The sequence below is a fragment of the Marmota monax genome, unplaced genomic scaffold (assembly GCF_021218885.2).
Source record: "Marmota monax isolate L192 unplaced genomic scaffold, Marmota_monax_Labrador192_F-V1.1 WCK01_AAM20220418_F8-fsc00121, whole genome shotgun sequence".
Taxonomy (NCBI): domain Eukaryota; kingdom Metazoa; phylum Chordata; class Mammalia; order Rodentia; family Sciuridae; genus Marmota; species Marmota monax.
This window is the reverse complement of record NW_026693351.1, coordinates 316,578-339,161: the sequence shown is the minus strand read 5'-3', so window position 1 is coordinate 339,161 and position 22,584 is coordinate 316,578. Positions and strand designations below refer to the sequence as shown.

At 38.4% G+C, this 22,584-nt stretch overlaps 1 protein-coding gene across 2 annotated transcripts; it reads right to left on the bottom strand.

Annotated features, from left to right (window-relative positions):
* Positions 1 to 337: 337 nt before the first annotated feature.
* On the bottom strand, positions 338 to 22,514 carry Nifk (nucleolar protein interacting with the FHA domain of MKI67). Of its 2 annotated transcripts, XM_046456841.2 has the most exons (8): positions 22,394 to 22,510; positions 15,689 to 15,758; positions 9,802 to 10,083; positions 8,727 to 8,864; positions 6,362 to 6,470; positions 3,991 to 4,202; positions 1,987 to 2,124; positions 338 to 1,480 (listed from the first exon to the last, which is right to left on the bottom strand). In XM_046456841.2, the coding sequence occupies exons 1-8, from the start codon at positions 22,438 to 22,440 to the stop codon at positions 1,277 to 1,279; spliced, it is 1,200 nt and encodes a 399-aa protein (XP_046312797.1). In that variant the 5' UTR covers positions 22,441 to 22,510; the 3' UTR covers positions 338 to 1,276. The 2 variants fall into 2 exon arrangements, with proteins under 2 accessions (XP_046312797.1, XP_058439224.1); XM_058583241.1 differs by lacking the exon at positions 15,689 to 15,758 and having other exon boundaries at positions 22,394 to 22,514.
* Between the last annotated feature and the right edge of the window lie 70 nt (positions 22,515 to 22,584).

The following is a 22,584-nucleotide window of genomic DNA, read 5'->3' as shown; positions in this document are numbered from 1 at the left end:
TATTTGTACTTGACTTACTATAGACTATTATATTGGCTGAGGGATTTCCATATCAGGTTCCACTACTCTTATGAAATGTAATCCATGCCACTTTTGATGATTTTCTGAAGAACTTCATCTACTATTCTGTGTAATTGTATAATTTTAGCTCTGCTAATTAAAAATATCCACCTCACTGCTCCACAGGCAGGAAGTTCTTTCCCATGAAGGGCTAATGAATGGCACCCTACCTGTGGAGTGGGATGAGTGACAGGTTGGTAAGGAAGAAATATTCATTTCATCTTGTCTTTTGTGTGTTTAAATGCATATAATCCTTGGGGTAATAAAACATGACATGTTTCTGAACAGAGAAGCTTATTTATTTTCACAGAATGGTAATCAAGGAAATTTCGGATCCACAAAGTTCAGAATGCTTCAGAAAGTTGCTACCCATTCACTGGACCATATGAACATTTTCTTGTGCCTGTCACTGTCTATTCTTTGCATACACTTGAAACCAACTGTTTTACATCAGAGCATTTATGTTACAAATTTAACAAATACTGGGTGATAAAATGGTAGGGAAGGATAGATTTTAATGAATTTGGATTAATTAACACAACAGCACATTTCAAGGGTACAAACTTAAAAGGGAAGCAAGAACACAGAAATTTGCCCCCTCCAAGCTCCTTAAGTCTTGTTTACAAATAATGTGTAGAAAAATTTTATTTGCTGTTCATGGTTTGTATCCTGGACACAATTTCATGTTTGATACTGATTCAAAATTGTAGTTATCAATTCATGCTGGCCCACCCAAAACTAACATTACTGGTAAAAAACGAGTACTTGTGAATCTGTATGAACATCTGAACTACATTTTCACTCTCCATATAATCTTCATTTCAGCCACCTGATGCTGAAATCTAAAATACTCTGATGGCTTAAATGTGCACAAGAACCCCACAGATGATAAGCAGGATTGACTGTCTTTATTTGGTGGCGATAAAAATAGCTTCAGATTAGTTGTTAAATGTACAGTTAACAGTGACCCTTTAACACAGGCAAAATAAAGAGGGGATAGGAAAACTGAACCAGGGCAAAGGCAGTGTGAGCCCAACCACTGCAAGCTCTGATGTACCCCCGTACTTCAACAGAGGCAAAAAGGCCAAAGTACTGATTGCTTTCCAAATAGCATGTTTTCTCTTTTGAGTCTATTGATGGTTACATTTCATTGTACCTTGTATAATATAGTCACCCACTGTAAGAAAACCATCACATTTTGTCAGAAGATATATATTCATATAATACGTTCAGAATCACTGCTTGGTTCTTGTCTTCGTCTTTTCTTCCCTGACTGTTTAGGTGTTGGAGTCTCTACTGCTCCTTCTGCATCATAAACGGGCAGCTTGAAAACTATTTCATCATCTTCATCATCATCCATTCCCGCCACTTCAGATTTTCGTTTCTCTAAAAATGTTGGTGTACAAACTGGTGTGGGGCCCTGGAATCAAGCAGATTATAATACATAAATGTGGAATGATAGCGGAAATGACTTTAGCCAAAAATATCAGCTCCCTTCTCGTTTTAGAAGTTGTGCAATGTTATATTTGGCTTCCATTTATCTTTCAGTAATATAATTGGAGAAAATAAAGGGCGTAGGTGTTTTATCAACTTGAGTATGGAAACTCATTAAGTGGAATATACTCAATTATTTTAGATAACAAACTGCTATCATCAGTTAAGAACTACCAGATGGGCTGGGGCTGTAGCTCAGTGGCAGAGCACTTGCCTAGCATATGTGAGGCACTGGGTTTGACCCTCAGCACCACATAAAAATAATCAAATAAAATAAAGGCATTCTGTCCATCTACAACTACCAAAAAAAAAAAAAAAAAAAAAAAAAAAAGAACCTACCAGAAATGTCACCAAAATGATAATAGCAGAAACCACATTTCTTCGTTGAAATTATTTTGGAATACCTGTGCCCAGAATATGAAGACAGGTTACCTGGCTATCTATAGACTTGTCAGGAGTGGCAGCAGTGCCTTTAGAAACCCGCTTCTTCTTCTTCTTTGGTATGCCTGAAGACTTTTTCTTCTTTGTAGGTTTATCTGAAGGATCTTTGGTCTTACTGGATGATAAAACCTTAAAATAAATCAAGACTTTAACAATTTGCATATTTCTTTCAGCTATTTTTTGATTATGCCTATTTCTTTCTCTACTATCTAGCATATAATATAAATACAATTTTACCTGGTTAATTGTAGATTTCTAAAGATTTTATTATTTGAAACGTGTTCCCCCTTGTTTTGCTAAAATTTCAAACAAAGAAGTTACAAATGCTACCCCTATAGCCCACAGGGCTAAGCTCAGGATTGTGGCAATGAAGCCACACTGCTTTTCTAAGTACAAAGAGGGTACAGAAAAAAAATATTTATTTGCCCATTTTCAAGTTTTACAGTCCAACTCCCACACAGTTCAGTTGGCCAAAGGCCATGACGTGAATACTCCAGTACCGTTTAAGACTGTGATTGGGATTGTGTTTGGCAAACAATTAACAACCAGGAAGTGGGCTGGGGATGTGGCTCAAGCGGTAGCGCTCTCGCCTGGCATGCGTGTGGCCCGGGTTCGATCCTCAGCACCACAAACAAACAAAGATGTTGTGTCCGCCAAAAACTAAAAAATAAATATTAAAAAATTCTCTCTTACTCTTAAGATGTCATTTCTTTCTTTCTTTTTTTTTTAAATATTTTTTTCGTTGTTGATGGACTTTATTGTCTTTATTTTTATGTGGTGCTGAGGATCGAACCCAGTGCCTCACGCATGCTAGGCAAGCACAGTACGACTGAGCCACAAGCCCAGTCCAAGATGTCATTTCTTAACAACTAATTAATTACTGTGACTGGAGAAATTAAGATTCAGCAAGGCCGCCTCAGTGTTCCTTTACAACCAAGTAGAACTAGATGAACACCTGTGCCAACTCATCTTCCTGTATGTTGGCTTGTGTATTTCAGCACATTTCTGTATGTTTAAATCTCAGAATTGATGCTTACTAAAGAACACGAGAAAATTTTAACTAGAATGGCGTAATAGGGATGAACAATTTACAGTCTTGATATTTATTGAGAGCATACAGTAAACATTTCTGGTAAAGTCACATTTAAGTGGTAATCTAAGAGCACGATGGCTTTTGGTTAAATAGTGGTTCAACTTCAATAAATTAAAAACTAAGGAAAGTCATGCAAGTCAGGGGTGTTAGTACATGCCTACTTTTACCCAGAAGGCTGAGGTAGAAGGAAACACAATTCAAGGACAGCCTGAACAACTTAATCAAACCCTGTCTCCAAAATCCCCAGACCGAAACAAAACAAAAAGGGCTGGAGATATAGCTCAGTGGTGAAGTACCGCTGGGCTCAATCCTCAGTAGGTGTGGGGGGAGGGTAATGCAAATCAAGCAATTCCTTAAAAAAGGATTTTCTCTTCCATATAATGGAAGAAATAAGATCTGTTACCAATTGTTTACGAAGAATCCACGGGCTGTTTAAAAGACAAACTGTGACGGGTGGCACAAGTCTGCCATCCCAGTGACTTAAGAGGTAAGGCAAGAGGATTGCCAAGTTCAAGGCCAGCCTGGGTACCTTAGTGAGAACGAGTCTCAAAATGATAAAAAGGGGATGTGGCTAAGTGATAGAGCACCCCTGGGTTCAATCCCCATTAACACAAACACGTAAGTAAATTAGTCAAAGCCTACTATGTGGGGTTAGGAGTACGGAGTGCAGCTCAGTGTTGGAGCACATGCTTAGTATGTGAGAGGTTTAGGCTGGGTTCAATCATCAGCACAGAAGGAGAAAAAGGGAGGAAAAAAACAACAAAAAACTCAAAACCTAAAAACCCAATGTGTGATAAGTACTGGATTACTTTTTATAGTCACAGACACATTTTATAACTAGTGAGGTACAAAGTCTACCCCTAAGAGAAACCACTGAAATAATTTCATGAAAGAATGCTTACCAATGAAGGAAAATCATAATTAATTCCTTTTGCTGCTAATTTTTTCCTGAGCAATTTTTCTTTCTTTTTAAATCGCTCTTCCATTTGCAGTTTTTGAAAAAATGTCCGCTTTCGATTATACCGCTTCACGGCTGGATACGATGGCTGACGAAATGGAGTATTCCACTCTTTAAAAAGTTCTTTGTGTACTTTTTCTGGTGGCATAAAACGACCTATTTTTAAGAAGTAAAAGTTTTCAACCAAGTGGTAGGAAAAGCTTTCCATGTTAGTTTTAGAAATTCCCCTAGTGTTATTTCTCACATCATGATCATGATGTGTAATCTCACACTAGAGCAATAGATAAACCAATTATACCCTAATGGAGTGAGTTAATGCTTTGGGGCAGAACAACCAATTGTTTGGGATCCTTTCTGCTATCTTCCACAGTCAGACTCAGTATAGCACACGCAACATTATTCACTTCACCTACCTGAACTACTTCCTCCTGGCAAGCCATTCTGTTACTATGAGAAGGAACCTGTGATCTCCCCCAGGCATCTGGAAGTCCCTCTGACAGCAATAGGAACTGGGATAGAGATATGCTACCTGGGCAGCCCTGTCAGCTCAAAAACCTGGAAAAGTGGGATGGCCAGAAACTGATCCCTGCCTCCCAAGTGTAGTGAAATCTGGACAGGGATGCTCTTGTATCTCTGGGAATGCAAAAACTACTGTCTCCATTTGCCAATTTTTGTGGAATGAACTTCTAATCTGGTGTTGTTGCTCCTGTACTCCCTATATGGCTTGTGTGAAAGAGTTGCAGTCATTGTCATTTAGACTGATTTTGAAATGTGATTCCTTACCTTTGCTGTTAGCCCATCATAAATCTCTTCAGAGTTAAGAAAATTCCCCTACACAACCACAATATCATAGTATATAATGTCTGTCTTTATGTTTCTTTAAAAAAAAAATGTTTGTATAGTTGTAGATGGACAAAATGGCTTTATTTTTTTAATGTGGTGCTGAGGACCGAACCCAGTGCCCCATGCATGCTAGGCAAGAGCCCTACCCTCCTTTATGTTTCTTTAGTCATCTCAAAACTGTCTTTTAGCCAGGCACAGTGGCATATACTTGTATCCCAGCATCTTGGGAGGCTGAGACAGGAGGATTGTGGGTAGTTTTCTCACTACCCACTGAGGATAGATTAGCAGCTTCCCTCAAACATCCCTGAAGTAATCTGTATAATTCCATCTCAGTGAAAATACTGTTCTCATGCTAGAAAAAATTTTTAAATTTCCACTATAACCTTCCTGGAAAACTTACATCCTTGTACCACTCCTTATAAAGCCATTTAATGTTCTAGTATTATGACTGTTTATTTCAAATAGATCAATGAAACAAAAGTGAGTATGTTTATATAGATGAGGAGAGATAAAGTCAATGTATCAGAATATTTAAAAAAGGGTGAATTCAAGAGAGCAGTATGTTCTTCATGCTGTTCTGTTTCTCTGTAGACCTGAATTCAAAATATAAAGCTAGGAAAACAACAAATAGAACAGAGCGAAGGGTAACAATGACTACACTGCAGTATGCAAATATTCACAAAATAATGTAACACGGAAGCTAGGAAAGAGTTTTTGTGAAAGATATTAAGCCAAGGCAAAAGATATGAACAGACAATTCACAAAAGATGAATTCCCATGGTCAGTAAGTATAATACTCAACTTTACTAAGAACAAGGCAAATACAACAATCATGGCCACTCTATACTCAACAACATGATGTAAAAGCAATATTTTTCAAACTCACAGTGGCCTTTTGGGGCAATAAAATCAATTTAGCTGAAGAGAACACCAATTCTTAAACAGGGGTTTAAGAATTATGTCACTGGACTTTTTCTTTAGTTATGTTTACATACATCTGTACATGTTCTGGCTTGTGCTGTAAAATTTACTCCTTTTTGCATGCTAGAGTCCCCCAAATACTATTCTAGAAAAACCTGCCTATGCCTACAACTATATAAAGAATGTCAAAGCAGCTTCATCATTCCCACCCCTTCACCTGGTTCCCTCCTGCTTAATCTCCAGGTTTCAATTTAAATAATACCTCCCAAAGGAAGGTTTTCTCACTACTCACTGAGGATAGATTAGCAGCTTCCCTCAAACATCCCTGAAGTAATTTGTTCAATTCCATCTCAGTGTATATACTGTTTTCATGCTAGAAAAAAATTTTAAATTTCCACCATAACCTTCCTGGAAAACTTACATCCTTGTACCACTCCTTACAAGAACCATCCCAGAGATGAAGTGGCATATCCAAAGCAGCTAAGCCATCTGTCTTTCACATCAGTCATGCACCAACAGAAGCATCTCCAGGGTAAGATAAGAGCACTTACACACCAAGAGTCTTTCACCAAAAAGGTAGTTATTCATTGTTTCAGCAACTATCTTGGCAACATCTTCAGACTTAAACTCCACAAAGGCATAGCCTCTGCTATTTCCAGTCTGCAATGGAAATCCACCACAAAAATAATTATACTCTAACAAGTCATCAACCCCTAAATTGCCTTAAATTTAAATAATACTCATTAGTACCTTATCAGCAATTTTGATACCTATAATTCCAACTTTAATTCATGTATTCCAGGGATTGTCTGGGGTGGGGGTGGGGGAATACAAAGTCATCCAAACAGTGGATTTTTAGGTACTCGTATATTTTTATATAAACACATGATTACTATGGCTAGAATATTTTCAATAGCAATGTCCCATTTATAAAGGAAATCTGGCAGGTTCCCACAGTTCTTTGCTAACTGGCAGTCTTACTAGTCATAAATTCCTAATACCAAGCATGTTATATGATGCTTTACCAATAGAAGAACTGTGGCTGGAGATATAACTCAATGGTAGATGGGCTGGGGATGTGGCTCAAGCGGTAGCACGCTCGCCTGGCATGCGTGCGGCCCGGGTTTGATCCTCAGCACCACATACAAACAAAGATGTTGTGTCCGCCGAGAACTAAAAAAAAAATAAATATTAAAAAAATTCTCTCTCTCTTAAAAAACAAACAAAAAAAACTCAATGGTAGAGAGACTGACTGGCAATGTGCAACACCGTGGGTTCGATCCTCAGTACTGCCGAAAGAAAAAAAGTGTGAAAAACTGTAGAAACCTTAGGGCTTGCCTAGCATGGGTAAGGCACTGGGTTCAACCCTTAGCACCACATACAAAAATAAGCAAATAAAATACAGGCAAAAAACCCAAACCAAACCAAACCAAAACAGAATAATGCACCAGTTACATGAATAAAGCTCAAAACAGATTACTAAAGGAAACAAAAAACCAAAAAACAAAAACAAAAAACCCCAAACACACACCTTACAAAATGCTATAGTTTACAATTAATAAAAAAAAAAAACAAACCAAGTAAATGAACATCAACATTTATCATTAATAAACATTTAGTAAAGATTTAAAAACACATATAGCATTGAAAACCACTAATTTTATTCAGACTAATTTCCTGAATGCTGGAAGGAGGCGAGGAAGATTGGAGAAGGGTATAAAATTTCAATTTCACCTATACTCCATTTTTTAAACAAGAAACATCTAAAGCAAATGTGGTATCAATTTGATAAAGCTGTATGGTGGACACCTAATTTATTCTCTAGTCAACTTCAGGATATTTGAAATCTCCATATAAGAAACTATTATAAGTAGGTAAATAGAGAAAAAGAAGGCAGAGGGAAACACAAAAAAACATGTGATTCTGGTGAGATGGAAATTTAAGATTCCCTTTAAAACCATATGTAAACTGGGTGTGGTGGTGCATGCCTGTAATCCCAGGGGCTCAAGAGGCCGAAGCAGGATTCCAAGTTCAAACTCAGCAAGATCCTGTCTCAAAAACAAAATAATGGAAGACAAAACGAAACATATATAGCACATAGTGCTATATAAGGCAAGTTTTCTACCACTGAGTTATATTCCAGCATCAATTCATTTAATGTTGAGATGTTGCTTAGACAATATAAAATTTATAACCTGCTGTTTTAGGACAACTAGCAGAAAATGGGTATATATCCTAGATGTCTCAGCTACAACCAATAAATGTGTGGAGGAAATAAATGAAGTGGGCCACTCCTTTGTTCTTGAAATAAACCACATAAGTCTTTTTTTCTTAGAAGATTAAGTATGATAAAACAATAACACCTGTGGTATTTAATTCTAAGAACTTTAAATTCATTACCTCTTTGATCTTTGTTAAAATATTTTTAGAAAATTGTGGGTTTTTAAAATTTTATTTTAGATCACAAAAAAACGAAGCAGGAAGAAGTTATATAATTTGTCCATGGTCAGACGAGCAGTTGCTAGTCACTAGTATAGCTAGGCCTCAAACTTAGGTAGTCCAACTACAGAATACTTATCCTTAACTACTTACTATATAAACTTTTGCTATTAAAGAGTTGGCTCTATGAGGCATACAAGATGAACCCAGTCTTCGAATTTAAGTTCATTTATCCCTGGGCCTAGGAGCCACAAGGTAATATGGCTCATTTACCAAGACTGTCAATTTAATTTGAGGATTTGGGACAATCACTTTGGCAAAATATTTAAAATAACACTGACTTTTCTCAAGGCTGTTTAAATCTCATCCCCTTTTCTGAAATCTGATAAGCAATAATATGTAAGTATGATCTGTAATCTGTTAAAAGTGATATTCAAAAACAAAACTATCGATTCAATTTGGCTTAAGAAAACTTACCTTTTTACTTCTGGATAGTCTAAATCTTGTAATAGTGCCAAACTGGGAGAAATATGCTTTGATTTGGGTTTCATAAAGTGCTGGAGGCAGATGGCCCACAAAAATTACTCCAGGAGTAAGTTTTTCTTGCTTTTTTTGCTGAAGACAAAAAGACCAGATAAAAAAGCATTTTAAAAACATGAACACTGCAACAAAACTTTCAAAACTCTAGTGCTCTGCTGAAGAACCTACCCTATATTTTTACTTGTCATAGTAATAATTTAAAGAATTAGTTGTTTGTTGTCTATATCCCCACAAGAACAATCGCCACTGTTTTCTCAGGCCTGAATTCCCAGCACCAGCATCAAGTACATGCTTTGGAGGTTAGGCTGAATGGATAGACAAGCAAGTAAATATCTGATTACATCACTTTAGATCTTCCACCCAAAGAATTCCATAGAGTGCGTCCTTCAACTTTCGACGCAAATCACTGTTTATTCCTATCTAATGGAACATTTTTCCAGAAGCTTGTTAACCTTCACATGTAGACTAACCTCTGAGTGTCTCTGTGATCACACCCTTATCTTCTGTAAGAAAAACTTAGTTTTTTTCACAATACATATTGTGCTATAAACCAAGGAAAATATAAACTTGATGTCGAGGGCTCCAATCAGCAAAGGGAACTTGGTAAATAATATCTTAACTCTCAAACTACCGGGCATGTAATTTTGGGCGGTAAAGCAGAAGCCTGACATCCCCGAACATGGTATTAATCTGTGGGAACCCCTCGGCTGGTTCCCTTCTTCTCCTGCGTCACCCCATGCCTCCCTCTAGTCTCCACAGGAACACCCTAAAACTTAGCGACCAAACCCCACAGTATTTCTCCATCAGAGTAAACCTCCTCGTCTCGCCCACCGTGGCCTCTAAACTCATAAGGTCGGTCCCCCATTCGGTCGGGAGCTCACTGTGGAAGGCCCTGGAGGTAGCAGAAGCCTAGGGAAGGCAGGTCGCGTCCGGGCCGCGAACCGCGCGAACCGGAAAGCTCCCGGCAAGACTCACCGCCTTCCCTCGCAGCCCGGACCGTGCGTCCGCTCACCTGGGTTACGCGATGGCGGACCTGCTGCACCTCCTTCTGAAACTGGACGTCTTCCTGCGGGTTCAGAGAAAGAATCGGCCCGGGTGGGACGACGAACGGAGTCCCCACCATGTTGAGACCCGCAGCAACACAAGCCACGCGGCCCGCTCCCGGAAATGCGAGCCCTCGACTCCTCGGAAGCGGAAGTAGAGGCGGGAGAGGGGCGTGGCACAAAGTATAGCACCCTTGGCGCTCCCTGCTGGCCGGGCACGTTTTCTTCTCCTCGTACCTTTCACCTGTCAACTTGGAACGTCCAGAACAGTCATGTTTCGAAACCGTTTTCTTTTTCTGCTTTTCATACTGGGGTTTGAACCCAGGGACGCTTTATCTCTGAGCTACATACACAGCCCTTTATATATATATATATATATAGTTTTTATTTTGAACAGGGTCTCACTAAATTGCTCAGTCGGTTTAAAGGCGTGCACCATGGTGCCCGGTTTCAAAAAGAATTTTTAAAACATAACTACAAAACTATATCTGTGCCCTTCAGATCTTGTTAACTATTCTTCCATTAGTTTGCTCTTTCCTTTTTTCAGTCATGTGTTTTAGTTTTTTTGAAACAGGGTTTCACTATACCTTCCAGGCTGGGCTCAAACTCCTGGGTTTAAGTGATGCTCCTGCCTGGCCTCCCGAGTTAACTGGTGCTACAGACAGATGAGCGCCAATACTGCCCAGCTTAGAGGGTTTTGTTTTAAATCTCCTTTTTTGTTGTTTTGTAAACAAATTAATATTACCATTACAGTCAATTCAGCTCCGTAGAAGTGAACTTTTGAGTTTCAAATGGAAGGAGTTAAGAAAACAAGGAGCATACTAATTTGAGTTAAGGCCACTTCAAAAACAGCAGGTGCAAGAGATGAAACTCTTTGTCCTTGCTATACCAAAAGGAAAGTACCATTCTTATCATCAAGGACAAGAAGTTGAGGCAGAGGGAAATCTGTATAACCAACCTTTTTTAGACTAATCCTGATTCTCCCATCCATTTTACCCAATTAATTGTCCCAGCTCAATTATCTCTGCTTTTCTTATCTTCATTAATTTACTACTCATTATCTAAGCTGGCATATATTTATATCTCTGTGTCTTTGATTCTTCATGTCCTTATGAAGACTCCTGTACCACATAAAACTTGAATTAAATAAATTTATATTCTTTTTCCCTGTCGATTTTTCTTATATAGATTTAATTCTCTTACCCAGATGAAAAAAAATCTCTTAAGAGAGCAGATGTAAAATTCTGCCTTCCCTACAAAATGTTCTTTATGGCAAGGTTACTCATATAAAATTCCAGATACTGTTCTGGAAAGAGCATCAACTAGAGCACTACCCTTATTCTGTCTAGAAATTCAAGGAAAGAAAACATATGACTCAGAAAATTAACTTCTAAATAAACCATACCTACAAAATATAATCTTAAGAATTACAATTTTGCTGAGCTTCTGTTTGAGCAATTATATACACATTTAACTTCAGCAGTGCAACTAAAAAGGAGAAAATTCAAAATTGCTCTACAAGAAAGACCAAAAAATGCTGTTTTTGGATCAACAGAAAAGTCTTCCTAACCAGCAATAAAAATTTACTGATTTCACTATGTAAAAATCAAACAAGATAGAAACAATTTATAATATTAATATTTCTATAGATGTAAATTTAAAAAACACTGTCCTAGAAATTATCATCTTATGGCATTTCCATTTGAGCTGTTGTATAATCACTTAAAGCAATAAAAACAAATGAGAAAAATTATTTTAGGACATAAAAAAATGATTGCCATATTTCTGGATTACTTTAGTGAATTTGTTAACAACTTCAAAAATACTATAATTAAGTCTGGTGTGGAGTTGTGCCCCTTGTAATCCCAACTCCTTGGGAGACTAAAGAAGGAAAATTTCAAGTTCAAGGTCAAGCCTGCATTTAAGGAGTCTCTATCTCAAAACAAAACAAAACAGCTAAGGATCTAACTCATTAATAGAGGGCTGCCTAAAACATATGAGGCCCTGGGTCCATCCACAGTACCACAAACAAAACAAACAAACAAACAAAACCCTATAATTACACGATCTACAGATGAAATGGAAGCAATGAACTGTGAGATTCATTTATGTTCTACAGTTGTAAAACATCTTACAAATTGTAATTTTGTCACACATCTATGTGAGCCATTGTGTTATCACGTTAACAGCACCAAAAGGAAGGAGAAAAATCATTTTAATAGAGAAGAAATTATCTTCCTGAGGTTCTAGAGCTTCAGAAATGGTTCCATTACAAGCTAGAATTAACCTGGAAGGTGAGCTGCATCTGTCACCTGGCTGTGTGGACAGAGGCTGGAACTTCTTGCCACTGGAGGGGGCAATGGACCAGTGAAGACTCTCAGTGATTATTCCTGGGGAGGTTCTGCCTCACTTTCTAGAAGTGGGGGAAGGTTTTCAAGAACTGTCTCCTGGAATATCTTGGTAATACCTGACCTCTGACAGAATGCTGTGGCATTCTTAGGCATGTGGCATTCATTTGTGTGGGGAGGGGTTAATAAAGAGGTCTCCTGTGTTGTGTAGTGTGGAAAAGACTGCTCTGTCTTGCTCTTGTGGAGGTCCTGCTGTGATCCTAACCTTGGGTTGGTGGCATCTGGTCCAAATGGGGCACTGTTACCTGGATCCTGGGGTCATCACAGCCTGTACATCCTTCTTCAGGGACTTGATCATCCAGGAGATTCTCTGAGCAACATCTGAGATATGATGATACTCCTCTCCTGCTCCCACCCTGGCCCCATACTGGGGTTTGGGCCCAGAGGCATTTATCACTAAGCCCTCTTAATTATTCAGTTATTTTGAGATAGCATCTTGCTAAATTGTTTAGGCTGACTTTAAACTTGTAATCTTCCTGCTTCAGCCCCTAAGTTGCTGGAATTACAGATATGAGTTGACTTGAGCATACTTTTTGAAATATTTGTATTCTTCCTCAATATTTTTTGGTCTGACATAGCATTTTCTTTTCTTATCAAGGTCTCTTTCAGCCAATGCATTCCATCAACATGATGTCATAAGCTTTTCTCTCATGGGACATAAGCTAGCTTTGATAATAGTGGTGCACCCCAATTTTTCTTGAGAAATTTTGTCTGGATCTTTACATACATGGCTCATCTTTTCATCTGCTCTGCAAAGATTCTTTTCTTTCCATGGGAAGTTTTCTCTAAATGGATATTTGGTGAAATTTTCTTCTTCTAGATGAGGTTTGGGAAGATCCTGCTGGAGTTCTCTCTTCCTGTCACTTTTCTGATGGAAGCAGGGATCTCTAAGTTTGGAGACTTAACCACGATCTTCAAGTACATTCTATTCCCTAAACATGTTATGAACCTTGCCACGGCATCCAAACACTTCCTGAGTACTAGTCACTGATGGTAGTGCTGGCATAGAAAGAAGAGACTGCAATTCATCAAATCTTCCAGGTGCTGCTTTCCTGAGAAGGATGGGTGCTCAGTTAGCAAAGCTGCCTATTAAGTATAGGGAGCCCAGGAGATGGCAGATTAACTTCTGGGAAGTCAATAACTCTTCCTAAATTGCCACCTTGCATGTTCAATCACTTTGAATGGAGGGCTACGGTTTGGTCAGTTCCCTTTGATTTCATCATTGCCCTGCTTAAATGCCTATGGCTGCCCTGCCTAGAACAGAACTTGGTTTTCAGAATTCTTGACATGTGTCAATTTCTGTCATACAAATTCTCCATGGAGAATTCTGCTTCTGGAAAGGTGGAGTAGATAAACTTTCCTTTATTCCTTCCTTTAAGTGCAACTAAAATCCCTGGGCATTATATATAAACTAAACATAATGAGACCCTGAAAAGTAGAGAAGAAGGCAGAAAGCTAGGGGCCTCAGGGCCTACGAAATGACACAGTGGCAAGTTCCACTGTTTATTTATTTACTTTTTTTCTTATATATCTCAGACTTGGTGCTGAAGAAGCCGGTCACCAAGAAATGCCAAAAATCTGTTCTCTTTGGCCGAAGGATCAAGAAGGGGGTAGCTATAAAGAAATAAAGCTAATTTAAAAGTTAGTTACTTTTATAGTGCTGGGCAAGTGCTCTATCATTGTGTTACATCTCCAGCCATGTATTTTACCTTCTGCTCTTTCTCTGTTTTTTTTTTTTTTTTTTTGGTGGCGGGGGTGGGTGGGTGGGTGAGTTGGTGCTGGGGATCTAACCCAGGATTCCAATGCATGTCAGGCAAGGACTCATCACTAAGCTACATCCCCTGCCTGACAGAAAACTTTTATGATACTGCCTCTATTCTAGCCAAACACCACAGAAAAAAACTGTGATTATTTTTTTCTGAAAAAAAAAAAAAAACAACAAAAACAACGCTTTTTTTTTTTTTCAGATAAAGCTGGGATGCTCTCCATCCCCCCAACCATGTGCAGACAAAGTCTGAGTGGGGAGCCTAGACTTCTTCCTTCAAGAGGCTCGATGATGTGCTCTAACACTCCTGTCATCATGGTGTCAGAGAAGACCCTGAAGGAAGTTGGGACTTTCATCCCATCAGTTGATGATGTCACTTACTAGTAACAGTGTCAGTGGAGATCATGTGTGAGACTGGACATCCATCCCTACACAGTTATAATGAGGAGACCCTGCCCTGGGTGCCAATGGAGGACAATGGGAGGGGAGATTGGTCTTATTCCCCCAACTGGCAGCAAAAAGCAGTGTTCTCCATTCCTTGCTGGAGCAGTGTCAGAAAAAGCCCTTTAAAACAGATTTAAATAAGATCCAGAGTCTTATAGCATGATACAAAAATGTTCAGGTTTCGACTGGGGTGTAGCTCAGTGATATGGCACTTGCTTAGTATGTGCAAGGCCCTGCGTTCCATCCCCAGCACCCCAACAATGGTGAAAAAAGTTCAGATTTCAGTAGAAAGCCTCTTGCCATACCAAGAACCAGGAAGAGCTCAAATTGAACGAGAAAAGATAATGAATAGATTCTGCTAGTCTGAACACTTGTGTTCACTGCCTCAAATTAGTATGTTAAAAGCCATAATCCCGAAGATGGTGGTATGAGGAGGGACCTTTGTGATGTGATAAGATCACAAGATCAGAGCTCTCAGGAATCTGATGAGTGACTTTTAAAAGAGGCCCAAAAGCTCTCTACCTCCTTCCACTTATAAGGACACAGTAAAAAGATGGTCATTCGTGAACCAGGCAACCGCCCTCAGTAGACACTGAATCTGCTGGTCCCTGAATCTTAGACTTTCCAGCCTCCAGAAGTGTCAGAAGTAAATTTTCATTGTTATAAAACACTGTTTTTTTTGTACTAGATATTGAACTCAGGGGTGTTCTACCACTAAGTATACTTCAAGCACTTTTTATTTTTTGCGATTGGGTCTCACCAAAGTACTGAGAGTGGCCTCAAATTGTGATACTCCTATCTCAGATTCTGAGTAACTGGGATCACAGGCATGTGCCATAGCCCTAGTCAAGCCATTCAGTATTTGATATTTTATTATAAAAGCCCAAAAGGATTAATATGATTATAATACCAAGGTGACATAGATGTTAGAATTATATGACAAAGATTTTAAAGCAACCATGATACAAATTCTTCAATGAGCAAATATGAACATACTTGAAATGAATGAAAAAAGTCTCAACAAAGAAACAGAAAGTTCGGGCAATAATATAAAAGATAGAGTAAAATGAAAGATAGGTGTGGTGGTATGCATACTTGTAATCCTAGCTACTTATAGGCTGAAGCAGGAGGATGGCAAGTTTGAGGCCAGCCTTGGCAATTTAGCAAGACACTGTCTCAAAGTAAAAAAATGAAAAGGATTGGGGGCTGGGGATGTGGCTCAAGCGGTAGCGCGCTTACCTGGGATGCGTGTGGCCCGGGTTCGATCCTCAGCACCACATACAAACAAAGATGTTGTGCCCGCCGAAAACTAAAATAAATAAATAAATATTAAAAAAAAAAATGAAAAGGGCCTGGGAATATAGCTCAGTGGCAGAGTGCCTCTTGTTCAAGCCCCAGTTTTGGAAAAAAAAAAAGAAAGAAATAAAATGGAAATTTTAGAACTAAAAAATAATTCCAGCTACTCAGGAAGCTGAGGCAGGAGGACCACAATAATTTGAGTAGTACTATAAATGGAATTTGCAATAAAAGTTCCCCCAAAGAAATCTCCAATCCCAGTTTTCAATGGAGAAATTTACCAAATGTTTAAAGAAGAATTAATACTAATTCTGTATGATCTTTTTCAGAATATGAAGTAAGAAGAAACACTGTTTAGTTCATTTTATGAAGCTAGTGTTGAGGAGGAAAAACTTTTCCTCTCTTTTGTTCAATGTATAAGGACTAGCAAATTAAACTGATAAAAGATTAACAGAACAGAAAATCAGCAAGGGCACAGAAGAACTCAACACCACCATCAACTTATAGTTCCGAATAAGCTTTTTTATAGAAAACTCCCCCAATCCTAGCATGCATGAGGCCCTGGGTTCAATCCCCACTACTGCAAGTAAACAAACAAAAAACAAATCATCAACAACAAACTCCTCCCAAAGACTTATTTTTATATACGCTGATGCTAACAAAAGGAGGAGCTAGCTTACTAACTGGTTGAAGTTAGAGGCTTAGTAGATATAAGTAGGGAAAAAGGAATGCGGGGGAAGTTTCTATAAGAACAAGAAGTAGGTGGTTTTTTTTTTTTTTAATTAAGGTTTTGGGAGAAGATAAGAATTTGTGATAACCACTTAAGCGTGTGGTTTTTCAGACTTCTTTACACCATGAAATTCCCCTGAAGAAGGAAATTATGGCAGCTTCAATTCCATGAGGTTGCTTCTTTTAGGTGGATAAAGGAAGCTCCCAGAAGGATTTTTTTTTTTTTACATCTTTTGAATTTGCAATGTCTGCAGCTTAAAATAATCTTCAAACCAATTCTATGGCTCAAAGTGGGCTCCCTACACTAGCATTACCTGATGTCCAAACCAGACAAGAAAAGTATGAAAAATACACTTACACCATTCTTAAAATGGAACAAAGAACTAAACATAAGACCAACCACTATAAAACATTTAGAAGAAAAGGGGAAAAGCTTCATGACATTGTATTCAGTAATGATTTCTTATATATGACATCAAAAGCACAAGCAACAAAGGGAAAAGTCAGTCAACTGGACTTCATCAAAATTATGAAGCTTTGTGCATGAAGGGACACTATCAACAGGAAGAAAAGGCAAATGCTAGAATGGGAGAGAATGTCCATCATACATCTGATAAGGGACTAATATCTACAATATGCAAACTATTCCTAAAACTCAGCAAAAACAAACAACTCAATTAAAAAATAGACAAAGGACCAGGTGCTTTAGCTTTAGCACGCATCTGTAGTCTCTTGTTACTCCCTACTGAAGTAGGAGGATCATGACTCTGAGGCCAGCCTCAGCAACATAGTGAGGCAAAGCTTGAATGGACTACATATTTATCTAAGGAAGATAAACAGCTGACTAATAACAAACACATGAAAATGCTCAATATCCTAATCATTAGGAAAATGCAAATCAAAAATACCACTTCATATCCATTAAGATGGCTGATATAAGCATGTGTACACATACAATCACACAGAAAATAACAAGTGTTGAAGTATGTGAAGAAATTGGAAACCTTGTACATCGCAGGTGGAAATGTAAAATGGTGCAGCTGCTGTGGAAAACATTTTGGTGATTCTTTACAAAATTAAACACAGAATTACCTTATGATCCAGCGATTTTACTTCTGGATATATACCCATGAGAACTGAAAGCAAGGACTTCACAGATATTTGTACACTCATTTTTAAAGCAGCATTATTCACAATCAAAAAGTGGAAGCAACTTGAATGTCCACGGATGGATGGATCATAAACAAAATGTGTATTATCCAGATTTACAAAGGAATTTCCTTCTGACATGGAAAGACATGGATGGACCCTGAAGGCATTATTTTAAGAGAAATAAACCAGGCAAAAAAGGACACATATTTCAAGACCACGCTCATTTTAAGTATCTAGAATAGTCAGATTCAGAGATAGAAAGTAGTGTTTGGCATATATCATTTAGAAATCTCATCAACTTTTATTTCTTTTACTTTTTTTTCTTTTGAGATGGGGTCTTGTTATGTGGTCCAGGCTGGTCTCCAACCCCTGGACTCAAGTGATCCCTCTGCCTCAGCCTCCCCAGTAGTTGGGACTATAGGCCTATAACCACCTTCGTCCTTCCTCCTAGTTTATAGAGAGAAGGATTAATTCTGACTTGACCAAAAAAAAAAAAAAAAAGAAAAAAGAAAAAGACAGACTCTCAGGGGATGCTTAAAAAAAAAAAAAAACCTTCTTAGGAGTCTGATGCTCCCATGCTTTATGTACCTAATAAATTTTGTATGAATTTTTTTTCCGTTTTTTTAAAATTTTAACTAATTTAGAATTTCAGGGGAGAAATGATTTGGCAGATTTTTGTTCCTGCTAGAAATTTGAAAGTCCTACTTTTTGAGTTGGCATGGAGAGGCACTCTGAATTTGTAATGAAAAATGTAATTTGGATTTCTATGAAGTCAGTTAATACACAAAGAATATGTTTGGCAGTATTAAGTCTTTTTTTTTTTTAAATTTTTTATTGTTGGGTGTTCAAAACATTACATAGTTCTTGATATATCATATTTCACAATTTGATTCAAGTGGGTTATGAGCTCCCATTTTTACCCCATATACAGATTGCAGAATCACATCAGTTACACATCCATTGATTTACATATTGCCATACTAGTGTCTGTTGTATTCTGCTGCCTTTCCTATCCTCTACTATCCCCCCTCCCCTCCCCTCCCCTCCTCTCTCTCTACCCCCTCCACTGTATAACCCTGAGGGTCTCCTTCCATTACCGTGCAATTTCCCTTCTCTCTCCCTTTCCCTCCCACCTCTCATCCCTGTTAAATGTTAATCTTCTTCTCCTGCTCTTTGTCCCTACTCTGTTCTTAGTTACTTTCCTTATATCAAAGAAGACATTTGGCATTTGTTTTTTAGGGATTGGCTAGCTTCACTTAGCATAATCTGCTCTAATGCCATCCATTTCCCTGTAAATTCTATGATTTTGTCATTTTTTAATGCAGAGTAATACTCCATTGTGTATAAATGCCACATTTTTTTTATCCATTCATCTATTGAAGGGCATCTAGGTTGGTTCCACAGTCTTGCTATTGTGAATTGTGCTGCTATGAACATCGATGTAGCAGTGTCCCTATAGCATGCTCTTTTTAGGTCTTTAGGGAATAGACCGAGAAGGGGAATAGCTGGGTCAAATGGTGGCTCCATTCCCAGCTTTCCAAGAAATCTCCATACTGCTTTCCAAATTGGCTGCACCAATTTGCAGTCCCACTAGCAATGTACAAGTGTACCCTTTTCCCCACATCCTCGCCAGCACTTGTTGTTGTTTGACTTCCTAATGGCTGCCAATCTTACTGGAGTGAGATGGTATCTTAGGGTGGTTTTGATTTGCATTTCTCTGACAGCTAGAGATGTTGAGCATTTTTTCATGTACTTGTTGATTGACTGTATGTCCTCCTCTGAGAAGTGTCTGTTCAGGTCCTTGGCCCATTTGTTGATTGGGTTGTTTGTTCTCTTATTGTCTAATTTTTTGAGTTCTTTGTATACTCTGGATATTAGGGCTCTATCTGAAGTGTGAGGAGTAAAGATTTGTTCCCAGGATGTAGGCTCTCTATTTACCTCTCTTATTGTATCTTTTGCTGAGAAAAAACTTTTTAGTTTGAGTAAGTCCCATTTGTTGATTCTAGTTATTAACTTTTGTGCTATGGGTGTCCTATTGAGGAATTTGGAGCCCGACCCCACCGACTGTAGATCGTAGCCAACTTTTTCTTCTATCAGACGGCGTGTCTCTGATTTGATATCAAGCTCCTTGATCCATTTTGAATTCACTTTTGTGCATGGCGAGAGAAAGGGATTCAGTTTCATTTTGTTGCATATGGATTTCCAGTTTTCCCAGCACCATTTGTTGAAGATGCTATCCTTCCTCCATTGCATGCTTTTAGCCCCTTTATCAAATATAAGATAGTTGTAGTTTTGTGGATTGGTTTCTGTGTCCTCTATTCTGTACCATTGGTCCACCCACCTATTTTGGTACCAGTACCATGCTGTTTTTGTTACTATTGCTCTGTAGTATAGTTTGAAGTCTGGTATCGCTATACTGCCTGATTCACACTTCCTGCTTAGCATTGTTTTTGCTATTCTGGGTCTTTTGTTTTTCCATAGGAATTTCATGACTGCTTTCTCTATTTCTACAAGAAATGCCGTTGGGATTTTGATTGGCATTGCATTAAACCTATAGAGAACTTTTGGTAATATCGCCATTTTGATGATGTTAGTTCTGCCTATCCATGAACAGGGTATATTTTTCCATCTTCTAAGATCTTCTTCTATTTCTCTCTTTAGGGTTCTGTAGTTTTCATTGTATAAGTCTTTCACCACTTTTGTTAGGTTGATTCCCAAGTATTTTATTTTTTTTGAAGATATTGTGAATGGAGTGGTTGTCCTCATTTCCATTTCAGAGGCTTTGTCGCTGATATACAGGAATGCCTTTGATTTATGCGTGTTGATTTTATATCCTGCCACTTTGCTGAATTCATTTATTAGCTCTAATAGTTTCTTTGTAGACCCTTTTGGGTCTGCTAGGTATAGAATCATGTGAACTGCAAATAGTGATAATTTAAGTTCTTCTTTTCCTGTTTTGATGCCTTTAATTTCTTTCGTCTAATTGCTCTGGCCAGTGTTTCGAGAACTATGTTGAACAGAAGTGGTGAGAGAGGGCATCCCTGTCTTGTTCCAGATTTTAGAGGGAATGCCTTCAATTTTTCTCCATTCAGAATGATGCTAGCCTGAGGCTTAGCATAGATTGCTTTTACAATATTGAGGTATGTTCCTGTTATCCCTAGTTTTTCTAGAGTTTTGAACATAAAGGGATGCTGTACTTTGTCAAATGCTTTTTCCGCATCTATCGAGATGATCATGTGGTTCTTATTTTTAAGTCTATTGATGTGGTGAATAACATTTATTGATTTCCGTATATTGAACCAGCCTTGCATCCCAGGGATGAATCCTACTTGATCATGGTGCACAATTTTTTTGATAAGTTTTTGTATCCGAGTGGCCAGAATTTTATTGAGGATTTTTGCATCTAGGTTCATTAGAGATATTGGTCTGTAGTTTTCTTTCTTTGAAGTGTCTTTGTCTGGTTTAGGTATCAGGGTGATGTTGGCCTCGTAGAATGAATTTGGAAGTTCTCCCTCTTTTTCTATTTCCCGAAGTAGCTTGAAAAGTATTGGTATTAGTTCCTCTTTAAAGGTTTTGTAAAACTCTGCTGTATACCCATCCGGTCCTGGGCTTTTCTTAGTTGGTAGTCTTTTTATGGTTTCTTCTATTTCCTCAATTGATATTGGTCTGTTTAGGTTTTCTATATCCTCCTGACTCAATCTGGGCAGATCATATGACTTAAGAAATTTATCTATGCCTTCACTATCTTCTAATTTATTGGAGTATAAGGATTCAAAATAATTTTTGATTATCTTCTGTATTTCTGAAGTGTCTGTTAGTATTAAGTCTTAATAATATTTCCTACTGCTATCTTCATCGTGTGTGCGAGAGGGAGGAAACTATTGTAAGACTCTACTCTGGAGAATCTTGTACTACAAATGGCGCATGTCTGAGGTACACAGGCAAAACATTTTTAAAAATCCTGTCTCTGAGGAAACTGTGAAAATTGAGACTGTCAATTTATGTAATAGGAGTGTGGGGATTAAATCAGATAAAGTTTGTTTTTGTCTTGGGGATTGAACACCCTGGCGCTTTGTGAGCTACTCCAGCCCCTATTTTTTTATTTTGAGATAGGGTCTCACTAAGTTGTTTAGGGTCTCACTAAATTTGCTGAGGTTGGCCTCCTGCCTCAGTCTCCTGAGTGGCTGGGATTACAGGCTTGGACCACCCCACCAGGCTGGGATAAGATATTTTTAAAAACCCGCGACTATTACTGTGAAACAGTAGAGGCAATAATAGCATAGTGATTAAGATCAAGCATGTGGTTCCCAGCTTCAACACTTAGGTACACTAGACTTCAGAGTCCATTAATCTGTAACCACAGTAACGTCATTTGTCAGGTAACTTCCCAGGGCTATTAAGAGAATTAAACATGATCTTTCACATAACGACTTTAGAATAATGTTTGGTACGAAGCAAATAACCCATTATCATTTCTTTGATGAGAATTTTTCTAATTCATTTGGAGAATGCATCATACACACCCACACACCACACATTTATTTGTAGGGTAGATGCGCAGAAAAACTCTCAAGGGACAAACGACTCGATTGACAGTACTAGCCTCAGCAAAGGGGATCAGCGGAAGGAGGTGTTAGCCGAAAGAGAAACTTTCATCGCACACACTTAAAAGGCCATTTAATTTAAAAACAGGTAATTGAATCAAAGATCTCAGAATAAAAATGATGTACCGAGGAAATTTTCCTTCCCATTCCATCCCCTACTCACTCCGTCCTTTTACTTTTCCGTGTATTTTTTTTCAACGACGAACGCATTAACGCCCTAGCTTCACACGAAGACGGCGCTTTCTCTACCTCCGTCTGCAGGTGGACGCCTTCCCTTTGGCTGTGACGGTTTCCACCCCCTCCCCGCCACGCCCCGTCCGCTGTTGTAAATAAAACACACACACATGCACTAGC

Coding starts and splice junctions, on each gene's coding strand:
- Nifk (XM_046456841.2), bottom strand. CDS start 22,440: ATGCGTTCGTCGTTGAAAAAAAATACACGGAAAAGTAAAAGGACGGA. Junction 8,865..9,801: donor TCCGCCATCGCGTAACCCAG/GTGAGCGGACGC, acceptor TTTTGTCTTCAG/CAAAAAAAGCAAGAAAAACT. Junction 2,125..3,990: donor ATTATGATTTTCCTTCATTG/GTAAGCATTCTT, acceptor ATTTATTTTAAG/GTTTTATCATCCAGTAAGAC.